This window comes from Rissa tridactyla, unplaced genomic scaffold (assembly GCF_028500815.1).
Source record: "Rissa tridactyla isolate bRisTri1 unplaced genomic scaffold, bRisTri1.patW.cur.20221130 scaffold_29, whole genome shotgun sequence".
In the NCBI taxonomy this organism is placed as follows: domain Eukaryota; kingdom Metazoa; phylum Chordata; class Aves; order Charadriiformes; family Laridae; genus Rissa; species Rissa tridactyla.
In genome coordinates, this window is record NW_026529507.1 from 3,232,853 (window position 1) to 3,255,595 (window position 22,743).

The 22,743-nt window shown below is 52.4% G+C and overlaps 2 protein-coding genes and 1 pseudogene across 2 annotated transcripts; 1 reads left to right on the top strand and 2 right to left on the bottom strand.

Annotated features, from left to right (window-relative positions):
- Nucleotides 1–2,499: 2,499 nt before the first annotated feature.
- LOC128903328 (olfactory receptor 14J1-like) lies at nt 2,500–3,405 on the top strand (the record flags this gene model as incomplete). The annotated part of the gene is made up of 1 exon (XM_054187342.1): nt 2,500–3,405. A coding segment is annotated over exon 1 (906 nt), but the record flags the coding sequence as incomplete, so codon positions are not given.
- A 6,025-nt stretch (nt 3,406–9,430) lies between these two features.
- Nucleotides 9,431–10,325, bottom strand: LOC128903386 (olfactory receptor 14J1-like; annotated as a pseudogene).
- Nucleotides 10,326–12,198: 1,873 nt separating this feature from the next.
- Nucleotides 12,199–22,039, bottom strand: LOC128903275 (olfactory receptor 14J1-like; the record flags this gene model as incomplete). The annotated part of the gene is made up of 2 exons (XM_054187291.1): nt 12,199–12,243; nt 21,575–22,039. Coding segments are annotated over 2 exons (510 nt in total), but the record flags the coding sequence as incomplete, so codon positions are not given.
- Nucleotides 22,040–22,743: the final 704 nt, after the last annotated feature.

Consider the following 22,743-nt stretch of genomic DNA (forward strand, 5'->3'; position numbering starts at 1 on the left):
GATGCCCTGTCTCTATGAACGGCTCCAGCAGAGCTTGCGGTTATCTAATAATAAGAGCAAAAAAGGTGATATTTCGATGTAACTTTGAGAGGAGAATTAAAAGTTCTGGAAAGAAGTGTCTCTGCCCAGCTGAGGGAGGGAACATCAGTGGTGACTTCATCCTGTTTCCCAGCAGGTTCCCCTGGAGCCCCAGGGACACCTGGAGGGAGCCCCGAGGGGGCAGAGAAAGGGCTGCCTTGGGCTGGTCCTCTGCTGCTGAGCTGGGCTGGGCTCCTGGCATGGAGGGAGCTGATGGCAAGCGGGCAGCGCTGCAGAGAGACAGCTCTGCCCAGGAGCAGCTCCTCTGCCAAGCGCAGCAGGGCTGAGGGCACTGCCTGCAGGCAGCGAGGGCAGAGGAGGGAGGCAGAGAGTGTAAAGGCAGTCTGGGGTGGGAGGAGAGAGGAGAGCTCGCTTGGAGAAAGATCTTCACAGCCCTGAACAGGGTAAGTCTCTGGCTGCAGGGCAATGCAGCTGCGGTTCCTGGAATGATCTCCCAAAGCTGGCACATCCCACAGCCTCTGGGATCTATCAGGAGGTCTCTCACAGTTTCTCCAGCGTAGAGGAAAAGGACTTGCTTTGGAGCAGGGCTTCCCTGTGGCTCTGTCAAAGGGACAGGGCACATCAGCTGCCTTCACCCGGGGATGGCTGCAGTGTGAAGGTGGGTGTGCAGCCAGGGGTGCCCAGGGCTGTCCTTCAGAGCAGGGTCCCTTCACCCAAGGGTGCTTTGTGCCGTGGCAGGGACTTATCTCCTGTCAGGATCAGCTCTCCGTTTAACTGAGGAGCTCCCAACAGCAGTGCGGGGAGAAGCTGTGGGGGGAAGAGGCAACTCCTGGCAGGAGAGTGTCCTGCTGTCAAGGGGGTGCTGCGTGGGGCAGGGCTGCTCTCAGCTGCAGTTCACCCCCAGGACATTTCCCAGGGGATTGTTTGAGGGAAAGCTCAAGGCAGGAATTACGTTACAGATAAGGAGCTTTCCTGCGTTTGTGTTTTTATTTTCCTAGTGAGAGGGTGGGGAGGTAGAACAAGGGATACATGTATAGGGAGCTCTCAAGTGGGAAGAAGTCAGTGAGACTCCTGAGCTGTAGCTTTGAGTGGTCAGTAGGTCTGCCAGGAACCTCCTGGAGTGCCTTCAGCCACTCCTCTGCCCATGGGCAGCACCAGCATCAGCTCTGCTGGACCCATCGGGGTTGTTCTGACCTGCCCTTTTCCACCTGCAAACAGGAACGTGAACCCGGCCAGTGCCCGGCAAACAGGCAGGTTTCTGTGGGGCCAAGGGGAGCGCACAGGGGTTGGGATGGGGTCTGTGAGAGCTGACAGGGAAAAGACATGGGACAGGGAAACACCTCCCAGGAGGAAAATCTCCCGGCAGCAGAGCTATGATCAGGGAATGAGAGGAAAGAGAAACCAGAAATGCTGTGGGAGGAAGGATTCAGAAAACTCTGTATGATCCCCTCCAATGCAGACCCCTTCCCCTGAGCAAGTGTCTCCATGGGAATGAAGTGTCCAAGCTCTCCTCTAACCCGTGGGGCTGTGGGCAAAGTAGTCTATGTGGCTGGGGAATGAGCTGACTCTCCCCTTCTGAGATACCATCACTAGGACACTTGGGTGTCTCCTTGGGGTGTCCTTCCAAGCACTGCGCTGCCCTCCAGGATGCCAGTCTGTCCTGGAGCATCCTGGTGTTACCTGAATGCCCAGTGGAGAAGCGCAGAGACGCTACGACCAAGGAAAGGCTGCTGGGTTTGTGAAACGAGCCATGTGTGTCCTTGGCGAGAAGTGGGGTGCTGAGACCTTGAGAAAAGGTGAGACGCTGAGCTCTCGGCAGTGGGTTTCTCTGCTCTCAGCAGCGCCTGGTGTCTTTTCAGGTCTACATGTGAGTGTGATTCCCCTCTGTCTCAGAAAGGCACAAGCAGAGGGCAGCTGGGAACAAGACAGAGGGACAGGCCAGCTCCCCTCGCTCTGCACTAACCCTCAGACAATCCCCTGGCTTGGCAGGACTCCCTTTGCTGTCCCTGAACGCAGCAGAAATGGTGAGGGTTTCTGAAATCCAAGAGAATCTCCTGCTGAGACAGGAGAGAGCTGTATAAGAACCTCTCTCCAACACTCTTGCAACTGTGGTTTCATGGCAATGGGGGTGCAGAGACTGACAAGCCCTTTTTTCACGAGGAGAGGTTTATCTGAGAAATTGGGACACCAGGACTGCCCACCCCATTCCCACGAATCTGCTGCTGCAGAGCAGGGCTGACTCCTGGGCATCCGGCGGGCAGAGGTCCCGCTCCTCCTGGCACACCTGGACAGAACCAACCAGAGCTCCAGCCACAGAGCTGAATGAAGATCTGACAGAAATGGAAAAGCAGTGCAGAGCGTGAGGTATGAGAACTGGTGTTGATTTTTCTCAGAAAAGTCTCCCCTAACTTGTCACTGTGCTTTCCTCCTTGTTCAGTGCTCCACACCAAAAGGCACCAAATGTCCAACAGCAGCTCCATCACCCAGTTCCTCCTCCTGGCATTCGCAGACACACGGGAGCTGCAGCTCTTCCACTTCGGGCTCTTCCTGGGCATCTACCTGGCTGCCCTCCTGGGCAACGGCCTCATCATCACCACCATTGCCTGTGACAGCCGCCTCCACACCCCCATGTACTTCTTCCTCCTCAACCTCTCTGTTCTCGACCTGGGCTCCATCTCTGCTACTCTTCCCAAATCCATGGCCAATTCCCTCTTGGGTACCAGGGCCATTTCCTACAAAGGATGTGTTACACAGGTCTTTTTTTTCTTTTTCTGTACTGTAGCAGAGTTTTATCTTCTCACTGTCATGTCCTATGACCGCTACGTGGCCATCTGCAAACCCCTGCACTACGGGACCCTCCTGGGCAGCAGAGCTTGTGTCCACATGGCAGCAGCTGCCTGGGGCAGTGGGTTTCTCCATGCTCTCCTGCACACGGCCAATACATTTTCCCTGCCCCTCTGCCAGGGCAATGCCCTGGACCAGTTCTTCTGTGAAATCCCCCAGATCCTCAAGCTCTCCTGCTCACACTCCTACCTCAGGGAAGTTGGGCTTCTTGTGGTCAGTGTGTGTTTTGGCTTCGGGTGCTTTGTTTTCATCGTGCTGTCCTATGTGCAGATCTTCAGGGCCGTGCTGAGGATCCCCTCTGAGCAGGGACGGCACAAAGCCTTTTCCACGTGCCTCCCTCACCTGGCCGTCGTCTCCCTCTTTGTCAGCACTGCCGTGTTTGCCTACCTCAAGCCCCCCTCCATCTCCTCCCCATCCCTGGATGTGGTGGTGGCTGTGCTGTACTCATTGGTGCCCCCAGTACTGAACCCCCTCATCTACAGCATGAGGAACCAGGAGCTCAAGGATGCCCTCTGGAAATTAATGACCAGGTTATTTTCTGCAGCAATAAACTGTCTCCTGCAAATCACTCATAATGTAATTCATTATACGCCAAGCCCGTCTTCTATAGGTTTGGTTAGGGGTTAGGTAACTGTGTGTTAGGTTTGGTTGAGGGTTTTGGCTTTTTCTTACTTTTTTTTTTTTTAAATTATATACTTTTGTCCTCAAATAAATGTCATTATTTGAGATTTTTTTTTTTACTACCTATCTATCCAAATTTCTGAGACTCACAGACTCATGCCCAAAATCCTTCTTCTCAGGCCTTTTCTGCACGGGTAGAGCTGCAGGGGTAGAGCCTGAGCGCCGAGGAGGAGGGGAAAGAATCCCAGTACTTGCAGAGCACCAGCACTTGCTCTTTCCGGGGCTGCTCTATTTTCACTTCCACACTCGCCTTCTGAGCCCCTGTGTTGATCTAAGGCCTGAGTGCTCTGGCAGCTTGGTCATGGTGCTGCTGTGTAGCAGCTCTGTGATCACAGGCACGGAGAAGCAATGGGCACCTCTGAGAAAAAGCTCGTCTGCATAACAGAGTTTCCACCATGAAAGGGGATCTGCTCAGGGCAGCGCAGGAAGGATTAGGTCTTCTTCCACAGTTGCTGTCAAGAGCGTTCCTTCAAACGTGCCCTGGTGAGGGATGCCCAGTAAAGAGGTAAAGAGTGTGCGTGTGCAGGGTGAGGGCACACACAACAGTGTCCTTGCACAGCCACACCTCCAGGGACAGGACTGAAGGACCAGCAGAGCGGGGTCTGGTCTGTGCCTTTGTTTGCTGGACACCCCGGGGAAGCTGTCCCAGGGCAATCGTCACAGAACAGACACCTGAAACCACCATTTGCAGAACTGGACGCCTACGCAAACCCAGAGAGGATGTTTGTCTGCCTGTGGAGAGACACCGAATAACGAGGTCAGAAGTCCCTGTTTGCATGGTTCAGAGGAGATTTCGGCATGCACACCGTGTGCATGTGGGGACATGAACCCGAGAGAGCACAAACACCAGCAGCTGTTCTTAGAAATGCCCGAAAGTGCTGTGGGACAGGCCGTGTCCCTTCATTGGAGAGTAACGTCCCCTGGGAAACCCCCTGAATGCAGCACTGGGATGGGCTTCCTTGACCCCAGGTCCCTGTGTCCATTCCTCACGCCGTGGGGCATCTCAGAGAGGTGCCGAGCAGGGAGACACAGCGCGGGGCTGAGGTGCTGCCGGCCTCTGGGAGTGGCAACAGGAGGCCATGGAGTCTGCTGCAGGGCCTCTGCCCGTGCCAGGGAAGGACTCGTGTCTCTGAGCAGCCCTGCCAGAGCCCTGACAGTGCCGTGTGTGTCTCCAGGAACACCTGTGTGCTACCTCACCCTCCCCTCTCTTCATGGCCTGTCCCTTTGATTACACGGTGTGACAGAAGCACCTCTGTGGAGCATCTCCCCTGTGCAGTCCGAAAGGGTTCTGCAGGCGTGAACGGCATTGCCCTCTAGAAGATGGCATTTCTCACCTCTCACAGAGCACAGAGCACGTCTAGGGAGTAGGAATGCAGTGAGAGGCGCACACCCTCCATGTTTCACCTCTCTGAACGTCCTTCACAATATTTTTAAGCACCTGACAGAGAAGCAAATGCCTTTAGTACGAGATGTCCTCAACCTTCAGAAAAATTCTCGTCCTCCTCTCTCTCATGACCTGCCCCATGACTGTGGTTGGGAACACCCTCCTCATCATGGGGCTGCCTCTGGAAAACTTGTAAACCTGCTCCAGCTCCACCACTCTGACTGTCCCCTGGCTGGGGACAGCACAATCTCTGCTCACAGCAATGGTAGTGCTCTTTCCTGCACCTTTGGCATGTACAGAGTGTTTCCTGCTGGTGGCCCCATCCTACGATGACGACTGGGCTGTATGCCACCCCCTGCTCTCTGCAAGGCTCAGGAACTGGAAGGGTTGTCTCCAGAAGGCGGCTGCACCTTGGCTAGGGGGATTTCTGTCATCTACAGCAATCATATCCTTCTTGTCCCAGTTGTCCTGGACAGATGGATGGACCAGATCTGGTCCAGATGTCCTGGAACACTTCTTTGTGGGGGTGAAATACTGGAACAGGTCACCCAGAGAGGTTGTATGTACCCAGTCTCTGGAGACATTCAAAGTCAGGTTGGACAGGGCCCTGAGCAACCTATCTAATTGAAGATGTCCCTGCTCCCTGCAGGGGATTGGACTAGGTGGTCTTTAAAGGTCCCTTAAAACCCAACCCTGTTTATGATTCTGTGATTCTGTGGGTTTACACCAATGCTGAAACTCTCCTGATGTGAAACCATTACATTCATCATGGACTTTGTTTTCATAACCTGCTTTTTAGACCCATTCTTCCCCTGCCTGCACTTGGGGGCAGCTCTCCTGCCCAGCATGGGCAGGCAGAAGGCCTTCTCCACCGGCTCCTCTGCCCTCCCTGGAGCCACTCCTTTCTGCGGCACCCCCACCACTGTCAGTGGGATGCCCAGAACAGCCCTCCTGAGAGAGTTTAACAAAGCCCTGTTTCAACACGCACCTCACCCCTGCTCGATCCTCTCATCTACAGCCTGAGGAGAAGGAAGGATGGGGGTTGGGAGGAACTGACAGAAACAGCTTAGGAAAGCTGTCGGCTGCCGAGAGATCCCGTTGGAGTCGTGGGCTTGTAGGAAGAAATCACTTCTGGTTTTCTTCTGAAGCGGCCCCCAAGGATCTGGACAGCGAGTATTGTGTCCTGGGCACTCCTCTGGCAGCGTGTCATAGTGAGAAGACTTTTGGTGTCATGGAGATGGAGAAGGCTGGCCAGTGCCATTGTGAGACCTCTCTCCAACACCTTGGAAAGGCCAGAGCCATCTGAGAGCCTTGGAAAAAGCAGACATGAAACCAGTTTTCAAAAAAGCAGGAAGGAGGATTGGGACAATGACAGACTGGCCAGCCTCATCAGGGAAGGGATATGACAAGTCCTCCTGCAGCCATCTGCAGGCGTTTGAAGGACAAGAAAGGGATGGCAGAAGACATGTGGGAGGGAAAAGAAGGGGATGTCGTGTACCCGGACTTTAGCAAGGCTTTGACATGGTTTTCTGTAGTCTCCTTATAGCCAGGTTGTTGACAGCCGGCCTGAAGAAGTGGACGATGTGGTTGGTGGAAAGCTGCCTGAGTAATGACAGAGGGACATCATCTGTGGTACAAAGTCCTTCTGGAACCCACTTACTAGTGGCATCCATCAAAGACCAGCCCTTGACACCTACTATGGAACATTATTATCTCTCCGTATGATGGCAGACAATGCACTTTCACCTCCTTTGTAGATGATGCCAAGCTGGGGGAGCCCTTGAGGAATCCCACCCTGTTAGCACTGTTGGTAGCAGGAGAGTTGGGAAGGATGACTGTGGTGGGTTACACATGGCAGGGCACGGAGGGTCGGAAGGGAGAAGCGTAGAGGGATGGCACCTTTGGGAATGAGCGCACAGGAGAGGTGACCCAAAGCTGACTAACAGAGTACTCCATCCCACCTGCATCTTGCTCAGTATAGAAGCTGAGGGATCACAGGGCTCAGGCTCTTTTTTCAATGTCAGATGCCAGCTGGAGGAGCGGTGCTAGAGGAGGCTGGGAAGCAAAAGCGTGGTTGTGATGTGACAATTCAGGGCAGCACTTGACCAGGGGCTGATCCCAGGGAAATGGCGCTGGAGCCCCGGTGGTCTCGCTGTGGCCAGGAGAATAATGGCCCCTCCGAGTGGGGTGGGGGCCTGGGCTGGGGCACAACGAGATGCCCTGAGCAGGACAGGGACAAAACTGAATGCCCCAAGTGGGGCAGGAGGCAAACTCCCTGTCCTGAGCTGAGCAGGAGGAACTCAGTGCCCCGAGCAAGAGTGGGGAAAACTAGACGATGCAGGTGGTGCAGGGGCCCAACTGGCGAGCTCAAGGAGGGCAGGAATAGCAACCAGCTGCCTTGTTGGGGCAGAGGCAACACTCACTGCTCTCCAGGCAGGTCGTGGGGTAAAACGAGATGCTAAAAAGCCACCCACAAATGTTTTTTGGATCTGGAGGGTGGGAGAGCAGCTGGGTGGGGGCCTGGCAGCCACCCAAGGTGCACCCAGCGCAGTTGCTCAAGGGGGTTCTTTGGTAGCACTAGTTCAGAGTCAGTCTGTGGCTGTATCTTGGGGGGTAAATAAAATTCATTGGAAACGAACTTGTAAGACACCAAGTGCTTTGCTGCAGGAGTCTCACAGACACAGTCCTGTACCTGGGAAGAGTGGAAAAGAAGTCCTCAGCCCCCCGACTGTGCCAGCCAAAGCTGTGAAGGGGCTCGCTGACAGCCCTGGGCAGGTTTTTATGCCTGGGGCTGGTGCGGCTCCAGGCAGAGGCGGGAGCTCTGTGGGCAGACGAGCAGCCCTTGGCCAGCAGTGCCTGGGGCAGCCCAACAGCTGCTGGCTGGTGGCTGCAGGAGGTGCCCCAGCTGTGGTGGCTGAGGGGCCACAGTGTGTCCCCGTGCATGTGGGGGTGGCCCCTGTCACAAAGGGGCAGTGATGCGGCACCCACCCACTGCTTGTGAGCTCACCTGGCCAGGGCTTGGCATCCTCAAGAGCGGGCCAGCCAAAGCCCCTTGGGCTGAGCTGGCCTTGGGACAACTCGGCTGCTTCCTTTGCCACTTGCTTGGCTGCTTTTTCACAACCATTCATCATTTACTGCCCACTTCTCCTCACCTTCCATCCTCTTCTGAAGGTAACGATGATTTGACCTTCAGGACAGATCATACAGGAGGTAGATATGGGATCAAAGTGATGGCTGGTCTATGCCTTCGGAGCTTTAGGATGAGCTGTTACAGCTTTATAGGCTGGCCAGATACGCGCTATGGGTAGAGTTCCTATTTGCTAATTGTTATTTCTTCAACACATCCCAGGGTGGGTAAGTAGGGGGTGGCAGTGTACTCTGAGGCTTTGGGCTCCGTCTGGAATGAGAAGAAGCCCATCCTGACGGATGCGGTAGGAAGAGAGACAGAAAAGGAGCACAGCAAAGGCAGCTGTTAAGGCAGCGGCTGAAAGCCGGTCCCTCCTGTGTCCAAGGGGGCAAAGTGTGGGGTGGAGAACCAGAGGGCTCTGCTGCTAATGGCAGCCAGAGGGAAGCAGCAGGTCCTCTTCAGAGAAGGTGACACCCAGTGCAGTCTTCCCAAAGCGCCTTGGTAACTGCTGTCAGTTGGATTCCTGCGACAGGGACAGCAGGGCCGTCAGCTGCAGCTCTGCAGCGGCTGGAACTACCACTGAAACGGTGCTGGTGGCGGATGCTGTTCTCTGGGTTTAGTTTGGGATTTTTTGTAATTTATTTTGTTGAGGTGCAACTATTTCTTTGCACTCAGGTGTCAGGATTAGCACTGATCTTCTCTTTCTGGAGCATGTCCTGGCATCCTTCGTCATCCAGAGCTTTCCCTGCTGTTCCTGAAGAGGAGCGATGGCCTCAATGGGGCCACCCATCACTCCTGTGAGTGCCGACTTCACCATCAGGCTTGGACTTTGTGAATCCCCAAAGGCAAGGGACGTGGCTGGTGCTCCGTCCCTGAATGGTGATGTACAGGCAATCGAGAGGGAATTCTGGGGTGAGTCAGTCATGACTTATGAGCCAGTTTTGACATCTCATGTCATGACTTCTCATCATGATGAGACGTGAGGGGTGCCCCCATCCATCCCCCACGTCCATTCAGCATCCAAGCACATCATCAAGGCCTTTCAGCCTTCAGTTCCCTGAGTGTGTTCTGCACTCCAGTTTGGGAAGAAAAGGCCTATTTTCACCCATGGCAATCAGGAAACTCCCTTTTATTACAGAGATACCAAAAGGCAGGCCTGCATTACCATGGTGACAGACTAATTGACAGAAGGTCTCTGGGTGAGACAGACTGGGTTCACCCTCTGAAGAAGTGTGAGAAAGCAAATATTTGTGTTGAGACAGCTGTATGACTGATACAATAAGCACAAGATAAATATGAGGTCACATGTAAACAGAGAGGGGAGACTCAATGCTGCTGAAGCACACTGGTAGAATCAGTTTCCACAGGGCATCCTTGAGCTCCTGGTTCCTCATGCTGTAGATGAGGGGGTTCAGTGCTGGAGGCACCACGGAGTACAGCACAGCCACCACCAGGTCGAGAACTGGGGAAGAGATGGAGGGAGGCTTCAGGTAGGCAAATATTCCAGTGCTGATAAAGAGGGAGACGACGGCCAGGTGAGGGAGGCACGTGGAAAAGGCTTTGTGCCGTCCCTGCTCAGAGGGGATCCTCAGAACGGCCCTGAAGATCTGCATGTAGGACAGCACGATGAAAACAAAGCAAACAAATACTAAAGAGACACTAACTACAAGAAGCCCAACTTCCCTGAGGGAGTCTGAGTGTGAGCAGGAGAGCTTGAGGATCTGGGGGATTTCACAGAAGAACTGGTCCACTGTGTTGCCCTGACAGAGGGGTAGGGAAAATGTATTGGCCGTGTACAGGAGAGCATGGAGAAACCCACTGCCCCAGGCAGCTGCTGCCATGTGGACACAAGCTCTGCTGCCCAGGAGGGTCCCGTAGTGCAGGGGCTTGCAGATGGCCACGTAGCGGTCATAGGACATGACAGTGAGAAGACAATATTCTAATGACATCAAAAAGAGAAAAAAAAAAAAACAACTGGGCAGCACACCCCGGGTAGGAGATTGCCCTGGTGTGCCACAGGGACTTCACCATGGATTTGGGGACAGTGGTGGAGATGGAGCCCAGGTCAAGAACAGAGAGGTTGAGGAGGAAGAAGTACATGGGGGTGTGGAGGCGGTGGTCACAGGCGATGGTGGTGATGATGTGGCCGTTGGCCAGGAGGGCAGCCAGGTAGATGCCCAGGAAGAGCCCGAAGTGCAAGAGCTGCAGCTCCCGTGTGTCTGCGAACGCCAGGAGGAGGAACTGGGTGATGGAGCTGCTGTTGGACATTTTCTCCCTCTGGCTATGGGGGCCTGATTTTTAAGGAAAAGGTAGTGAGAAGTGAAGACTGATGCCTCTGAGTAAATCCTATGCCATTTTTCACAGAACCCCCGGCGTGGCCTTCGTCCTGCCAGGAAGTACTTGCTTCTGCTCCTCAGCTTGAGCTCTGCATTGTACAGGCTGAGCGTGCAACGGGCATCAGGAGACTTGTCTGTCTGCTCCGGAGGAGTCAGTCTCGCTGTGCACCAACAGGAAAATGGGAACCAGGATCGATCTCTGCTTAAATCTGCTCCTGCGATCAAAGAGATTTTGGCATTGACTCTCCAAATTCACCCTACTGCAGAGCAGAGCTGTACGGATCTTCTGTTGTTTATTTTACTCCTGTTGTCCCCCTCACCTCTGAGGAGTGTTTTCTGAAGGAAGACATCCTTGACATTTCTATCCTGAGAGTCCTGGGATGCAAAGGGACAGACCATTAGTGCTGAGTGAGGACAGCTGGTCTGCCCATCAGCCTTGCTCCCAGGTGCCCTGGTCTCTCACAGCTGCAGGATGATCACACTCAGCTGTTCTTCTGAAAGGAAACTGGGTACTGCTGGGAGCAGAGGAATGCACTTTCAAAGTGCAGATCTCTAAACTCCCCTCCCTTGGACCAGCTGTGCACTTCTGTATGCCTTGAAGATGGGGCGTCCGGCAAAAAGTATGCCACGTCTCTGCTGCCTGGAGCTGCTGCTCTGTGCCCGTTTCCTCCCTGTCCGTGTTCACAGAGCCCATCCCACCCGCTGGGTGCTCAGCTCTGCCCTGCAGACACCTCCTGGCAGCAGGGCACTGCCCAGGAGCATCTCTGTGTGAGAAAGTCCTAAGAAGCAGGTGAGATAGATGCCGAGATCACAGAAATGATGATGCTTTCTGTAGAGAAAGGAATGGGTAAAGGCACTTTTTCAGGTTCCTCACAGACCTACTGGTTTCCCGTTGTAACACTGTAGGAGTTGCAGTCTCTTGTGCAAGCATCACAGCTCCATTGCTGTGATTGCAAACATCACAGCTCCCCAAGTACAGGTCCTCCTTCCTACCCGTTTTAAAAATGGGTGCAATGTTTGCCTTTTTCCAGTCCCTGGGGACTTCACCTGACTGCCACGGCTTTTCAGATATCATGGAGAGCGGCTTGGCAACTCCATCAGCCAGTTCCCTCAGGACTCTGGGATGCATCTTGTCAGCCCCCATAGACTCCTGCATGCTCAGGTTCCTCAGGTGGTCACAAACCTGATCCTTTGCCACAGTGGGGGGGACTTGGCCCCTCAAGTCCCTACCTTGAGGTCCATCCACTCGAGAGGTGTGGGAAGAGAGGTTGCCAGGGAAGACTGAGGCAAAACTGTTGTTGAGTACCTCGGCCTTCTCCTCGACCATTGTTACCAGTTTGCCAGTCTTGCTCATCAGGAGGGGTACGCTTCCTTTGACCTTCCTTTTCTGGCTGACGTATCTATAGAAGCCCTTCTTATTATTCCTTGCCTCCCTTGCCAAATTCATCTCCAGCTGCGCCTTGGCCTTCCTGACCCCATCCCTACGCTCTTCCCAGGATACCTGTCCCTGCTTCCACTGCCTGTGCATTTCCTTCTTGCCCTTTAGTTTGACCAGCAGGTCTCTGCTCAGCCATGCGCATTGCTCAAGGCTTTATCCATGGGGATTATCTCCACCCCAGCCACACCCAGTGCACTGAATCTCCCCTTCCATATCATTCCTGGTCGCATCTCTGTCTCATTCCCTGTCCATTGCAGACCAACCATCTGCAATATAAATGTGGGCACCACATGAACTCCTCCTGGGGCCTTTGACAAGCACTTAGACCTCAAAGAGCAGAGAGGTGCCTCTAGGAGGTCCTCCTCTTCCCAAGATATGCTTCCTCAACTGGTGTCTTTAGGACACATGAGTGGTAAATGGAGCTGTCAACCAGCTGTCAACCAGCTGCCAACCAGCGCCCCCAGATCCCTTTCTGCAGGGCTGCTTTCCAGCCACTCCTCTTCCAGCCTATACTTGTGGCCACCATTATTTCATCCCAGGTGTAGAATGCACCATTTGTTCTTGTTAAACATGCTGAGAGTTGCCTTCTCTGGGTCACGGACACAGGTGCTAAACCGAACAGGGCCCAGGAGCCAGCATCCCTGTGCTGCCCCACAATGCCCCAGTATGTCCCAGTACGTACCCTCAGTAAGTCCATGCTGACTGCATTTGAAGACAATTTTTTCTTTTTGGTGCCAAGAAATGTCACCCAAGAGGACACTAACTGGTGGCACACTCCTCACCAACGTGAGCTTGTACAGCCAGTGAGTTGTTCCCTGAATTGCATTTTTGGCCTCATTCAAAGCTGGGTGCAACACTTGCTTGTCCTCTCTCACAAGAGACCTCTGCTAACCCAATGACTTTTCAAAAGGGATATCCCAAAGAAATGTCAATCTTGTTCTGTAACTTCACTACCACTATTTTGCCTGTAATCCTACGTACATAATTTCTCTAATCTTTCATACATTTTCACCTGTCCAAATACAATGACCATTTCTAAAGTCATCTTTCCAGGTGCAGACTGTCTAGACAGGGGCCTTTTCTATTATATTCCCGTTTTCTCCTTCCCTTACTCTTTCTTCATTCAGGTTCCTGTCACCCATCCAGCTGCTGCTTTGAGCTTCACATGGTTAAAGGTCTCCCCGTCTTTCAGTAGTCTAATTATCTCCTGTAGCCAACTCTTTAACTATGTTTATATCAACCTTTCTGTACCTACCTATCTAAAGCATTTCTCATAAGATTACCCCTTGCAGAAAAGCAACCTCATTAGAGGCAGCATGTACTTAGCATATGGCCGCAGAGGGTGTTTTATTGTTTATCAAACACGATCCGACATGATCAGGCTTTACTTTTCTTTGCTTGCAAAGAGGAGAAACCCTTCTGTGCCTGGGTGCAGCCAGGTCTCTAAGGACAGCCAGAGGGAGCTGGTGCAATGGAGCTGTAACATCCAGCTGCAGAGATCGGCGGCGAAGTCTGATGGAAGGAAAATGATGTAAATCCCAACTGGGCAATGACAGAAATAGTGGGGTTGGGGTGGGGGTGAGGAGCAAGGATGTCCACACAGTGTCAGACCTCAAGGGACTGCTTTTCCTAGCCATCCAGACCTCCTGAGGAGACCCTCTGGATCAATATCAGTTGCAGAAGACTTCTATCACCTTTTCAATAGACTGAAAAGTAAAATAAAAGAAACCCTTTAAACTAAAAAAAAAATAATTTATTAGGTTCTGATTGAAATCTTCCTTCTTAACTACACTATGAAAGAACTCCAATTAGCTGTAGAAGTCTTGAAGACTTGAAGGAAATTGAAGGAAGAGAAATAGGTCTTTAGGGCTTTCTGTACTTCAATGAGCCCCATGGTGTATTTAGCTCTGAGTCCACGAACCTCAAATACTGAGAGAAGATTGAAAACACTGCTCAAGAAGTCAGAGGCAAAACTCAAAGTACCTGGAAGCATTAATGGGCCCCACTGAGGGCCACTACTGACAAAGTCTCCCCATGGACTCGTTAGAGGAGATAGCTGGAGGCTGTGATTGCAGGAAGGCAAAGGCACAGTGCAGGTGGCTGTAAAGCTGTTGCTTTGTTTGATGAAGCAGAAGGGCCAAACCTGACCCTCAGGCCCTGGGAAGGCAGATCCTGCCCCTCAGGTGTGGCTCAGGGCTCTTCCTGGGGGCAGTGGGGTGTGAGGGTGAGCAAGGCCAAGGGTAGGGAGACTGTGCAACACCTCCTGGCTTCCCCATGCAATGTTGAAGCAGAAACCAAGCCCAGAGCCTCAAAATAAAGTTTCTTCTGGTGGGCCTTGGTGGCAGAGGCAACTGCCATAGCCAAGGGGACAAAGACCTTGGTACTGTTGGGCTTTTTAGCCTGGCCAGAGCCCTAGGCCACCTCTACTGCAGAGTGACCATCACTGTCCCATGCCTGTGCCTCTTTCCTTGTAGGCTGCAGGCACCCATCGTGCTTTCCCACATCGCTCTCGCCCCGGCATTTCCATATCTTTTCTGATGTCTCTCCACTCTCACCGGCTGTTCCTTGAAACACAAAGCCATGGGCTAATACAGACTCCCTCTGGGTGACCTCTTGCACCACAGTGCAACCCTTTGGGTGAGATTTCTTTTTCCTCACATGCAGTCCAAACCTTCCAAGCTGCAGTTTCTTGAGGTTTCCTTCTCTTCCTACTACCAAGAAAAGCTCCACCGCCTCTGAAGCCACCCTTCAAGCAGGTGCAGGCTACTCCTAGAGAGCCCTGGGCCTCCACTTCAAAAGGTACAGAAGCCCAGCTCCCTCAGCTTCTCCACAAAGGCCTCAAACGCCATCCTGGCCAATGTCCTTTGGAGCTTCTCCACTTCCTCCTCCTTCCTTCAGAACAGAGAGCCCCACACACAGACACACTAGACCAGATGTGTCCACAACAGTGCTGGGTCAAGGGGGATGATAAGTGCCTTGTCTGGGTGGCCGTGTGCCCCCTAATGCAGCCCTGTGTGCAGCTAGTCCAGTTCACGGTCCGCATGTACCACTGGCTAAAGTTGCATCCCTCGTAATGCCCAGGACCTTCTCCTCGGGGTCAGTCCTCGGCCAGTCAGGTCCCAGCATGCCCTCATCTCTGGGGTGATCCTGCCCCCAGGAAAGGCCTGGCCACTTCTGCTTGTAAAACTGTGTGAGTTTTCCATTTGCTGAGACCCAGAGTTTATCAGGGTCCCCCAGGAATGAAGCTCCATTGGGCCAGTCGTTCATGTGTGCGTGCAGATGGCTCTCCCTGACATGTGCTGCCTCTGACAAGATAACAGCATGAGGAATCGCAGGACACTACAGATAATCAAAGGAGGCACTTGATCAATGCCATTGTTCACCAAGGTACACATTCCCATGGTGAGAAGCTCGGAAACACCAAATGAAAGTACAAAGGAAGCCAAACTAGGACCATGGAGGAAAGGGTAAACAGAGGTGGGCTATTTGCATGGGAGGGTACAGGGATGGTCAAGGGGAAAAACTTTTGAGTGGGGAAAGAGGGAAAAAGAAACGGTGAAACAATGGAAAGGATCAGGGCTGTTTGGGGGGACCTGCCAAGCAGCCCTGCATCTGAGCAACCATGCCTGGAGTGCGACAAGAAAGTCCCTGATCGTCTGACCACACTTTCTGGTTGACTTCCACGGTCACCAGGAACCTGACTGATTTCCCTCCCCTCATGAAGGAAAGATGGTGGATTGAAACGCAGAATCATTCATGCTGGAAGGAAGCTGAGGAGATCTCTAGACCACCCTCCTGCCCACAGCAGGGTCAGCTATGGGGTCAGACCAGGTATCTCAGGGCTTCCTTCATTTTGGGCTTGAAAAGCTCCAAGGATGGAGATGACACAAGCTCTCTGGGAAATCTCCTCCAGTGTTTGCCTGTCTTGACAGGGATAAAGTTTTACTCATTTGTTTCAGCTGATGCCATTGGCCCTCATGCTCCCATCACACACAACAGTGAAGAGCCTTTGTCATGGTGACAGCCAAGAAGATGTGGGAAGGCTGATATTAGGTCTCCCCAAAGCCTTCTCTTGTCCAGGCTTTGCACCTCTGCAGCAAGGTGGCCAATGGCTTTCTGGGCTGCACTAGGAAGAGCACTGCCAGCAGGTCGGTGGAGGTGATCCTTCCTCTCTACTCAGCCCGGCTACAATTTGTCTTGCCCATTTCCCTCGGTGTTTGCTACCCTACTACCTTCACTTAGAGGTGGTGGTAGGGCTTCAGGTTAGTGGCTGTAAATAGGGTAAAGGCCTCTCATGAATGTTTTCACAGTCAGTGTCACAGAAGTCTAAACATCCTCTGAACAGACCTTACCTCTTCAAACCTTCCAACCCCTACTGTTCTGCGATGCTGATTCTTTGATTCCACTGTCATTGCCCAGAGGGGCTACCACAGATGTAGACTGCTCCAGGGCAGGTATTGATATTTAGGCCGATCAATGATGTTGTTGCTTTAATGTTTTTTTGTTGTGGTATATGCTGCTGTTGTTAGGGAAATCACACAAACACTTGAAGGACAACGGAAGGGCTACCACCTTAGTGGCCCGCCAGTGAGCTGGCTCCTGTTTGCCCCTGTCTCACCGTCACTGGTCAGGGTGTGGTGTAAAAGGTGCTGAGCAGAGCAGGACAATCACTTCTCCTGGCTGTGCTCCTGCTCATACAGCCTCAGATGCTGTTGGCCGCCTTTGCTGCTGGCTCTTGTTTGGCCTGATAAAACTCAAGGAGCCCCAGGGCCATTTCCACAGAGCTGCTGCCCAGCCACGCAAAATGATCCAAAATGGATCAGAGCAGCCCTGCTCTGACATCAGCCTGGTCTCTCAACATCCTTGGATTCATCCTGTCTGGTCCAATGGACGACCAAAGGTTGACCTAACCCATGTAGCCCCTGACTTGATCTGCATCCACTGCTGGATTTCGCATGGGGTTCTGCCTCTTAAGCACACAGACCTGGGAGACCTTGCTGGTGAAGACGCAGGCCAAGAGTACCTGGTACCTATCCACACCTACTCTCTGCAAATTCAGCCGTGACCACACATTATCTTTGTTTATTCTTTAGGTGTTCCTGAAGGAGTAACTGCTCATTGTTGTGCCCTTCAAATCCCTTGCAAGTGTCAAGTCTATGGGAGCTTTGGCTTTTCTAAAACCAACCATATTCCTCAATTCCTCCTTTGTTTTCATCCTGGCATCCACCTCTTCATGCTTCCTTTTTTCTCTGGGGCTTCCCCATGAGTGTCTTGTTTCCCCCAGCTCTTCTTCTGGTAGCTCTGCTTGTTGTCCTGACAATGGGTATGACCACACTCTCGCACTTGAAAGACGCTGTCCTTGCAGACCACTGTACTGCAGACCCTCTGCTGCCCTTCTGTGCTGCTCACACGGGCTCCCCCCAAAAAAGTCAGAAGACTAGGCCAAAGTCTGCTCCTCTGAGGTCTGTCATCTGCATTCTTCTATTCTCCTTCTCCTTGGGAGGTGAGACCCCACTATTTCACGGTCACGGCACCCAAAGCTAGCACTGTTTTTTACGTGAAAAAACAACATTTCCACTAGTTGAAAATGTCCATGGTGTTGATATCTTGTGATTCAGGCAGACGATGAAAATTATTGGCATGCCCAAAACTGGACAGAGAAGAGCCTCATGAAGTTCAGCAAAGGGAAAAGCAAGCCCTGGACCCAGGGAGAGATAGTCCCCTGCACCAGTGTAAGCTGGGGGCTGAGTGACTGAGAGCTTCTCAACACTTTGGCATAGAAGGACCTTTGTGTTCTGAGAGACAAGCAGCTGACCGAGAGCCAGCAGTGTGCCCTTGCAGCAAAGCAGGCCGACAGCCTCCTGGGTGCGTTAGGAAGAGCGGTGCCAGCAGGTCGCGGGAAGCGATCCTTCCTCTCTACTCAACACTGGTGACGCACTTCTGTGGTGGTCAATAATTTACATTTACTTCAACTTCATTAACTGTTCTGTAACTCCACATCCTTGTGCCCTTGAAGTCCAGGGGAGCTCTGGCTTTTCTAAAACCTCCCTTATTTCTAAATTCCTCCTTTAATTCTTCATCGCCCTCTCATATGCTTCCTTTTCCTATGGAGCTTCCCCATGGGGAGACGCCACTATTTCCCAGGTGAGAACCCTGGCAAGGCCAAAGGCAAAAGGACCTCTGAGGTCCAGCGTCTGCAGTCTTCTGTTCTGCTTCCTCACTGCCCTGGAGTGCTGGGACCCCACTACTTCAGGGTCACGACAGCCAATCTTCACGTCTCTGACCAGCTCTTCCTGCATTGCAGGTATCACATCAAGGTTGGCATTATTTTTGTTGGCCCATCTGGCAGCTGTGCTAAGACGTTGTCCTAAGACGCTCCAGAAACCACCTGGACTGTACGTGCTGCTGTGCTCCTCTTTCAGAAGCTGCCAGTATCATGGCAGTCCCCAGCGAGACCCAGGCTCGTACAGCCAGACGCTTCCCTGGGATCCTTCAGAAAGACTATACCCTCTTCCTCATCCTGACTGTGGGTTCCTTATCTCCCACCATGACAGGACACTTCTACTGGCCTCTCCTCTCACCCTCCCCCACAAAGGCTCACCAAACTCTTCACCTGCCCCAAGGAGTTGCGCCATACATCCAGTTAACGGCTTCACTTTCAGGAAACCCCACTCCTGATCCTTCCAGCCTGTCTCTCCTGAAAAGCCTGTAGCCATCCATTGCAGCACCCCAAGCTGTGTGCCTTGTCCCACCACGCCTTGGCAGTTCCTCTGTCAAAGTCAAAAAGCACAGGCTCTCTCTCAACTTGCCTCTTCCCCTGGCTGAGAGTTTTGGTGCACATCTGGGCTGTGGCACCTCAGGTGTAGCTCCAGGCCAAGCTCGGACGTCTCTTAAAGGAAACCTGGTACCAAGCATTGAAGACCTTCTGTGTGCAAAGGCTTTGCTTCATGGCAGAGACACGGTCAAGTGGACGGCACCTGGAAGCTTAAAGCTGAAATTGGATGTTGATGGTGAGCAAAGCCTGCTGTCTGCAAGAACAGAGAGAAACAGGGCTGGGAAGGGCGGCCCTGGCAAGAAAGAGGGTTTTTGTCAGTGGTGTCTCTGCAGCCCTCAAGGGCCTTTGACAAAGGTGAAGGTGATCTCCGTGAATGACAAGGTGCTGCTGACAGGTCCCCCACGAGATTTTTTTGCCTGTTCCTTGACTGTATTATGAAGAGGGCGAGTAAATGTTGGGCAAGAGAAAAAACAGCAGTTTGAGAGTGCAACACATGAGTGGAGACCCTGGTGTGACGTGTCTTGTGTTCTAAACTGCCTCACATCTACTGCATGGAGAAGGGAGAGACCTTGCCCCACTGCAGTGGCAATCAGTCACTTGTGTTATGAAAATTTGCAAGTGGCCCGTGCTGACCGAGCAGAGAGGCTAGGACACAAAGTACAGAGGTGCATGCGTAAATATTTAGTCATGCGCATGAGGTGTCCGAGCTCAATTGGGGTACCTCAAATGTGGTTAAACACAGGGTTCTTATGCCATTCAAGCATTCAGGTACCTTATTATTTGACTAATGACTAACTAACACACACACGGAGTACCAATTCCTAATCACAGTAAAACTGCACAAAGTAGCTATATCTCTGCAGCTCCATCAGCCATCAGCCTTCTCGCGGCTTGTCTATTGATCCAGACGTCCCCGGAGTTGGTCTATTGCTAATTACTTGTCTGTGATGCTGGACACTGGGAGAGTTTCAAAGGTGTGTAAGAGGGACGAGGATACTGGCATTATCTCGGTTCTCCAGGGGTATCTTTTATCCTTCATGGACAGCTGAATGATTCTGAGAAGTCCTTATTTTGAGGGCAGGGCTGTTCTTCTGCTCCTTGTGATGAGCTGACCTCCTTTAACTCACTTACCCAAGCACGATAAATCAGTACACAATGGGAGCTAGCTAGCTATATATCTTAAGAAAGTCAATTCCTTTTCATACGATAAAGACTGATGGGCATAAGAGTTAGGGAGGTAGATTTTGATAACCTTGGATCAGAGGATGTCTGTGGCCAGGTGGGTCCTGCAGAGAGCTTTTTGGTGGTCAAGGATCACCTCTTCGTCATCCAGAATGGTCCATGCCAACATGCAGGAAGTCATGCCAAGGTGGCAGGAGGCTGGCATGCATGAGAAAAGAGCTCTGAGTAACATCAAGCCTGAAGAGGAAGCACAGAGAAGGTGGAAGCTGGCTGCCTTCCAGCCTCCAGGGTTCCGTGGTTCTGTGCTGGAGTTGAACTTTCGGTTTTCCTTTTTCCTCTTTCCCCTTCCCAAGCTCTTTTCTTTAACCATTGTCGTAGATTCCTCTACAAACAGCCCAGCTTCTCTTTCCCCACAGGCCCTACATTTGCTTGCTTTGTGCCCTCTCTACGGGGCACAAAGATGTTTCTAACATAGCTGTTGTGACAATTCCTCTGCTGGACAGTACAAAATTAGGAATGTCTTTAATTCCCTGTAGTGCCCTGCAACTCCTCGTGCTGTTATCTTGTGCTGATGCATCACCACAACCATGATGAGCTGCCTGCACGCAAACATGAAGAACGAACAAAATGGATCTTCAGTCCAGGGGGACCTTGGGAAATTCTGGGACTCAGCCAGAAGAAACTGCTTAAGTTTTACAAAGAGAAGTGGCCAGTCCTGCATCAGGGGGAAGAAAAACACCATATTACAGTGCCAGGTGGGACGTGACAGGATGAGCAGTGACCTTGAGGAGAAGGGCCCACGCATTATGAGGGACACCACGTGAGCCAGTGGCGCATGCTGACCATGAACGAGGCCAGCTGCACACAGGGATGGATTAGGAGGAGAGGGCTACCCAGACAGCTTGACTTTTCATGCCCTTTCAGTGAGCCGTGGTGTGGCCACACCTGGACGTGTCTGTCCCTCTGTGGGAATTCCTGCTGTAGACAGGTGGGGAGGAACGGGAGAGTGCCCAGAGGAGGTCTGCACATGGCCTCTGCTTGAGGCCCCAGACCCCATCCTTCTGACCTCTGCCATCCCAGCACAACCCCAGGAACATGCTGTCCCTGGAGAAACACCAGCCTCTCCAGACAGCTCCAGATTCCCCTCCCACAGGATGGGTGGCCTTTATGTCATCTGTGTGAAGGGCTGGGGTACGTCCCTCAGTTAAACCCACGATCTTACCTCTCACCAGACACCAACTGGTGACTCCTAAATCCAGTCCAATATCTCTACAATGTTACAAACGGACAGTCAGCTTTTTATTCCTGGACACATGGAGGAGGAAGAAGACCTTCAGGGGTGAATTTCCTCAGGCATGTTTGGAGAAAGACCCCAGCATTAAAGCACTGCACCAGGGAGATCTTGATTGTTAACAGAGACTCTGTGAAAGAGGCCAGCTCTGAGCCACTGTGAAATACATTTTTAGAAGGGAACCAGGTGAAACTAAGACGTAAATGTCTCAGGTGTAGTGACACAAGTGAAACCTTTGTGTAGGAGCATAAAAACCATAAATGACAATATCAACAGCAATGATGAGAAATGTAATCATTAAAAACACAAAGCCAATAACAAAACACACAAAAAAGCAGATGGAATCAAATAGTGCGGGAGTCATTTGTGGAGAGAGGTGGAACATTTCTCCCTCTTGAAAAAAATCCATGAAATCAGATACCTAATGGCCTCCTTGAGCTCCTGGTTCCTCATGCTGTAGATGAGGGGGTTCACTGCTGGAGGCAACACTGAGTACAGCACAGCCACCACCAGGTCGAGAACTGGGGAGGAGATGGAGGGGGGCTTCAGGTAGGCAAACATGGCAGTGCTGAGAAACAGGGAGACGACGGCCAGGTGAGGGAGGCACGTGGAAAAGGCTTTGTGCCGTCCCTGCTCAGAGGGGATCCTCAGCACGGCCCTGAAGATCTGCACATAGGACAGCACGATGAACACAAAGCACCCGAAGGTTAAACAGGCACTGACCACAAGAAGCCCAGCTTCCCTGAGGGAGTCTGAGTGTGAGCAGGAGAGCTTGAGGATCTGGGGGATTTCACAGAAGAACTGGTCCAGGGCATTGCCCTGGCAGAGGGGTAGGGAAAATGTATTGGCCATGTGCAGGAGAGCATTGAGAAACCCACTGCCCCAGGCAGCTGCTGCCATGTGGACACAAGCTCTGCTGCCCAGGAGGGTCCCGTAGTGCAGGGGTTTGCAGATGGCAACGTAGCGGTCATAGGCCATAATGGTGAGAAGACAATACTCTGCTGCAAGAAAGAAGACGAAGAACAAGAGCTGTGCAGCACATCCTGCATAGGAGATGTCCCTGGTGTCCCAGAGGGAATTGGCCATGGCTTTGGGAAGAGTGGTGGAGATGGAGCCCAGGTCGAGGAGGGCGAGGTTGAGGAGGAAGAAGTACATGGGGGTGTGGAGGCGGTGGTCACAGGTGATGGTGGTGATGATGAGGCCATTGGCCAGGAGGGCAGCCAGGTAGATGCCCAGGAAGGTCCAGAAGTGGAAGAGCTGCAGCTCCCGTGTGTCTGCAAATGCCAGGAGGAGGAACTGGGTGATGGAGCTGCCATTCGACATTTTCTTCCCCTGGGCTTGGAGACCTGTGAATGGAAAGAAAAGCAGTGAGAAGTTAGGGAAGATTTCTCTCAAACTAAAGTATTCAATTGGTCTTAGAAACCCACCAAACTGGCTCTCGCCTTTCAGGAAGACCTTTTGCAGGTCCTTTTTGTACACTCTGGTTGGTGCTGGCTGATAGTCCACTGGAGAGCTGAGATCTCTGCAGGATTCAGTCCTGCCCTACAGCCATGGGTAAAAAGGAACACGGGGTGATCTCAGATTAAATCCACTCCTGGCATCAAAGGGCTTTTCAGCATTGTCACCCGACTGCAGGGCAGAGCTCA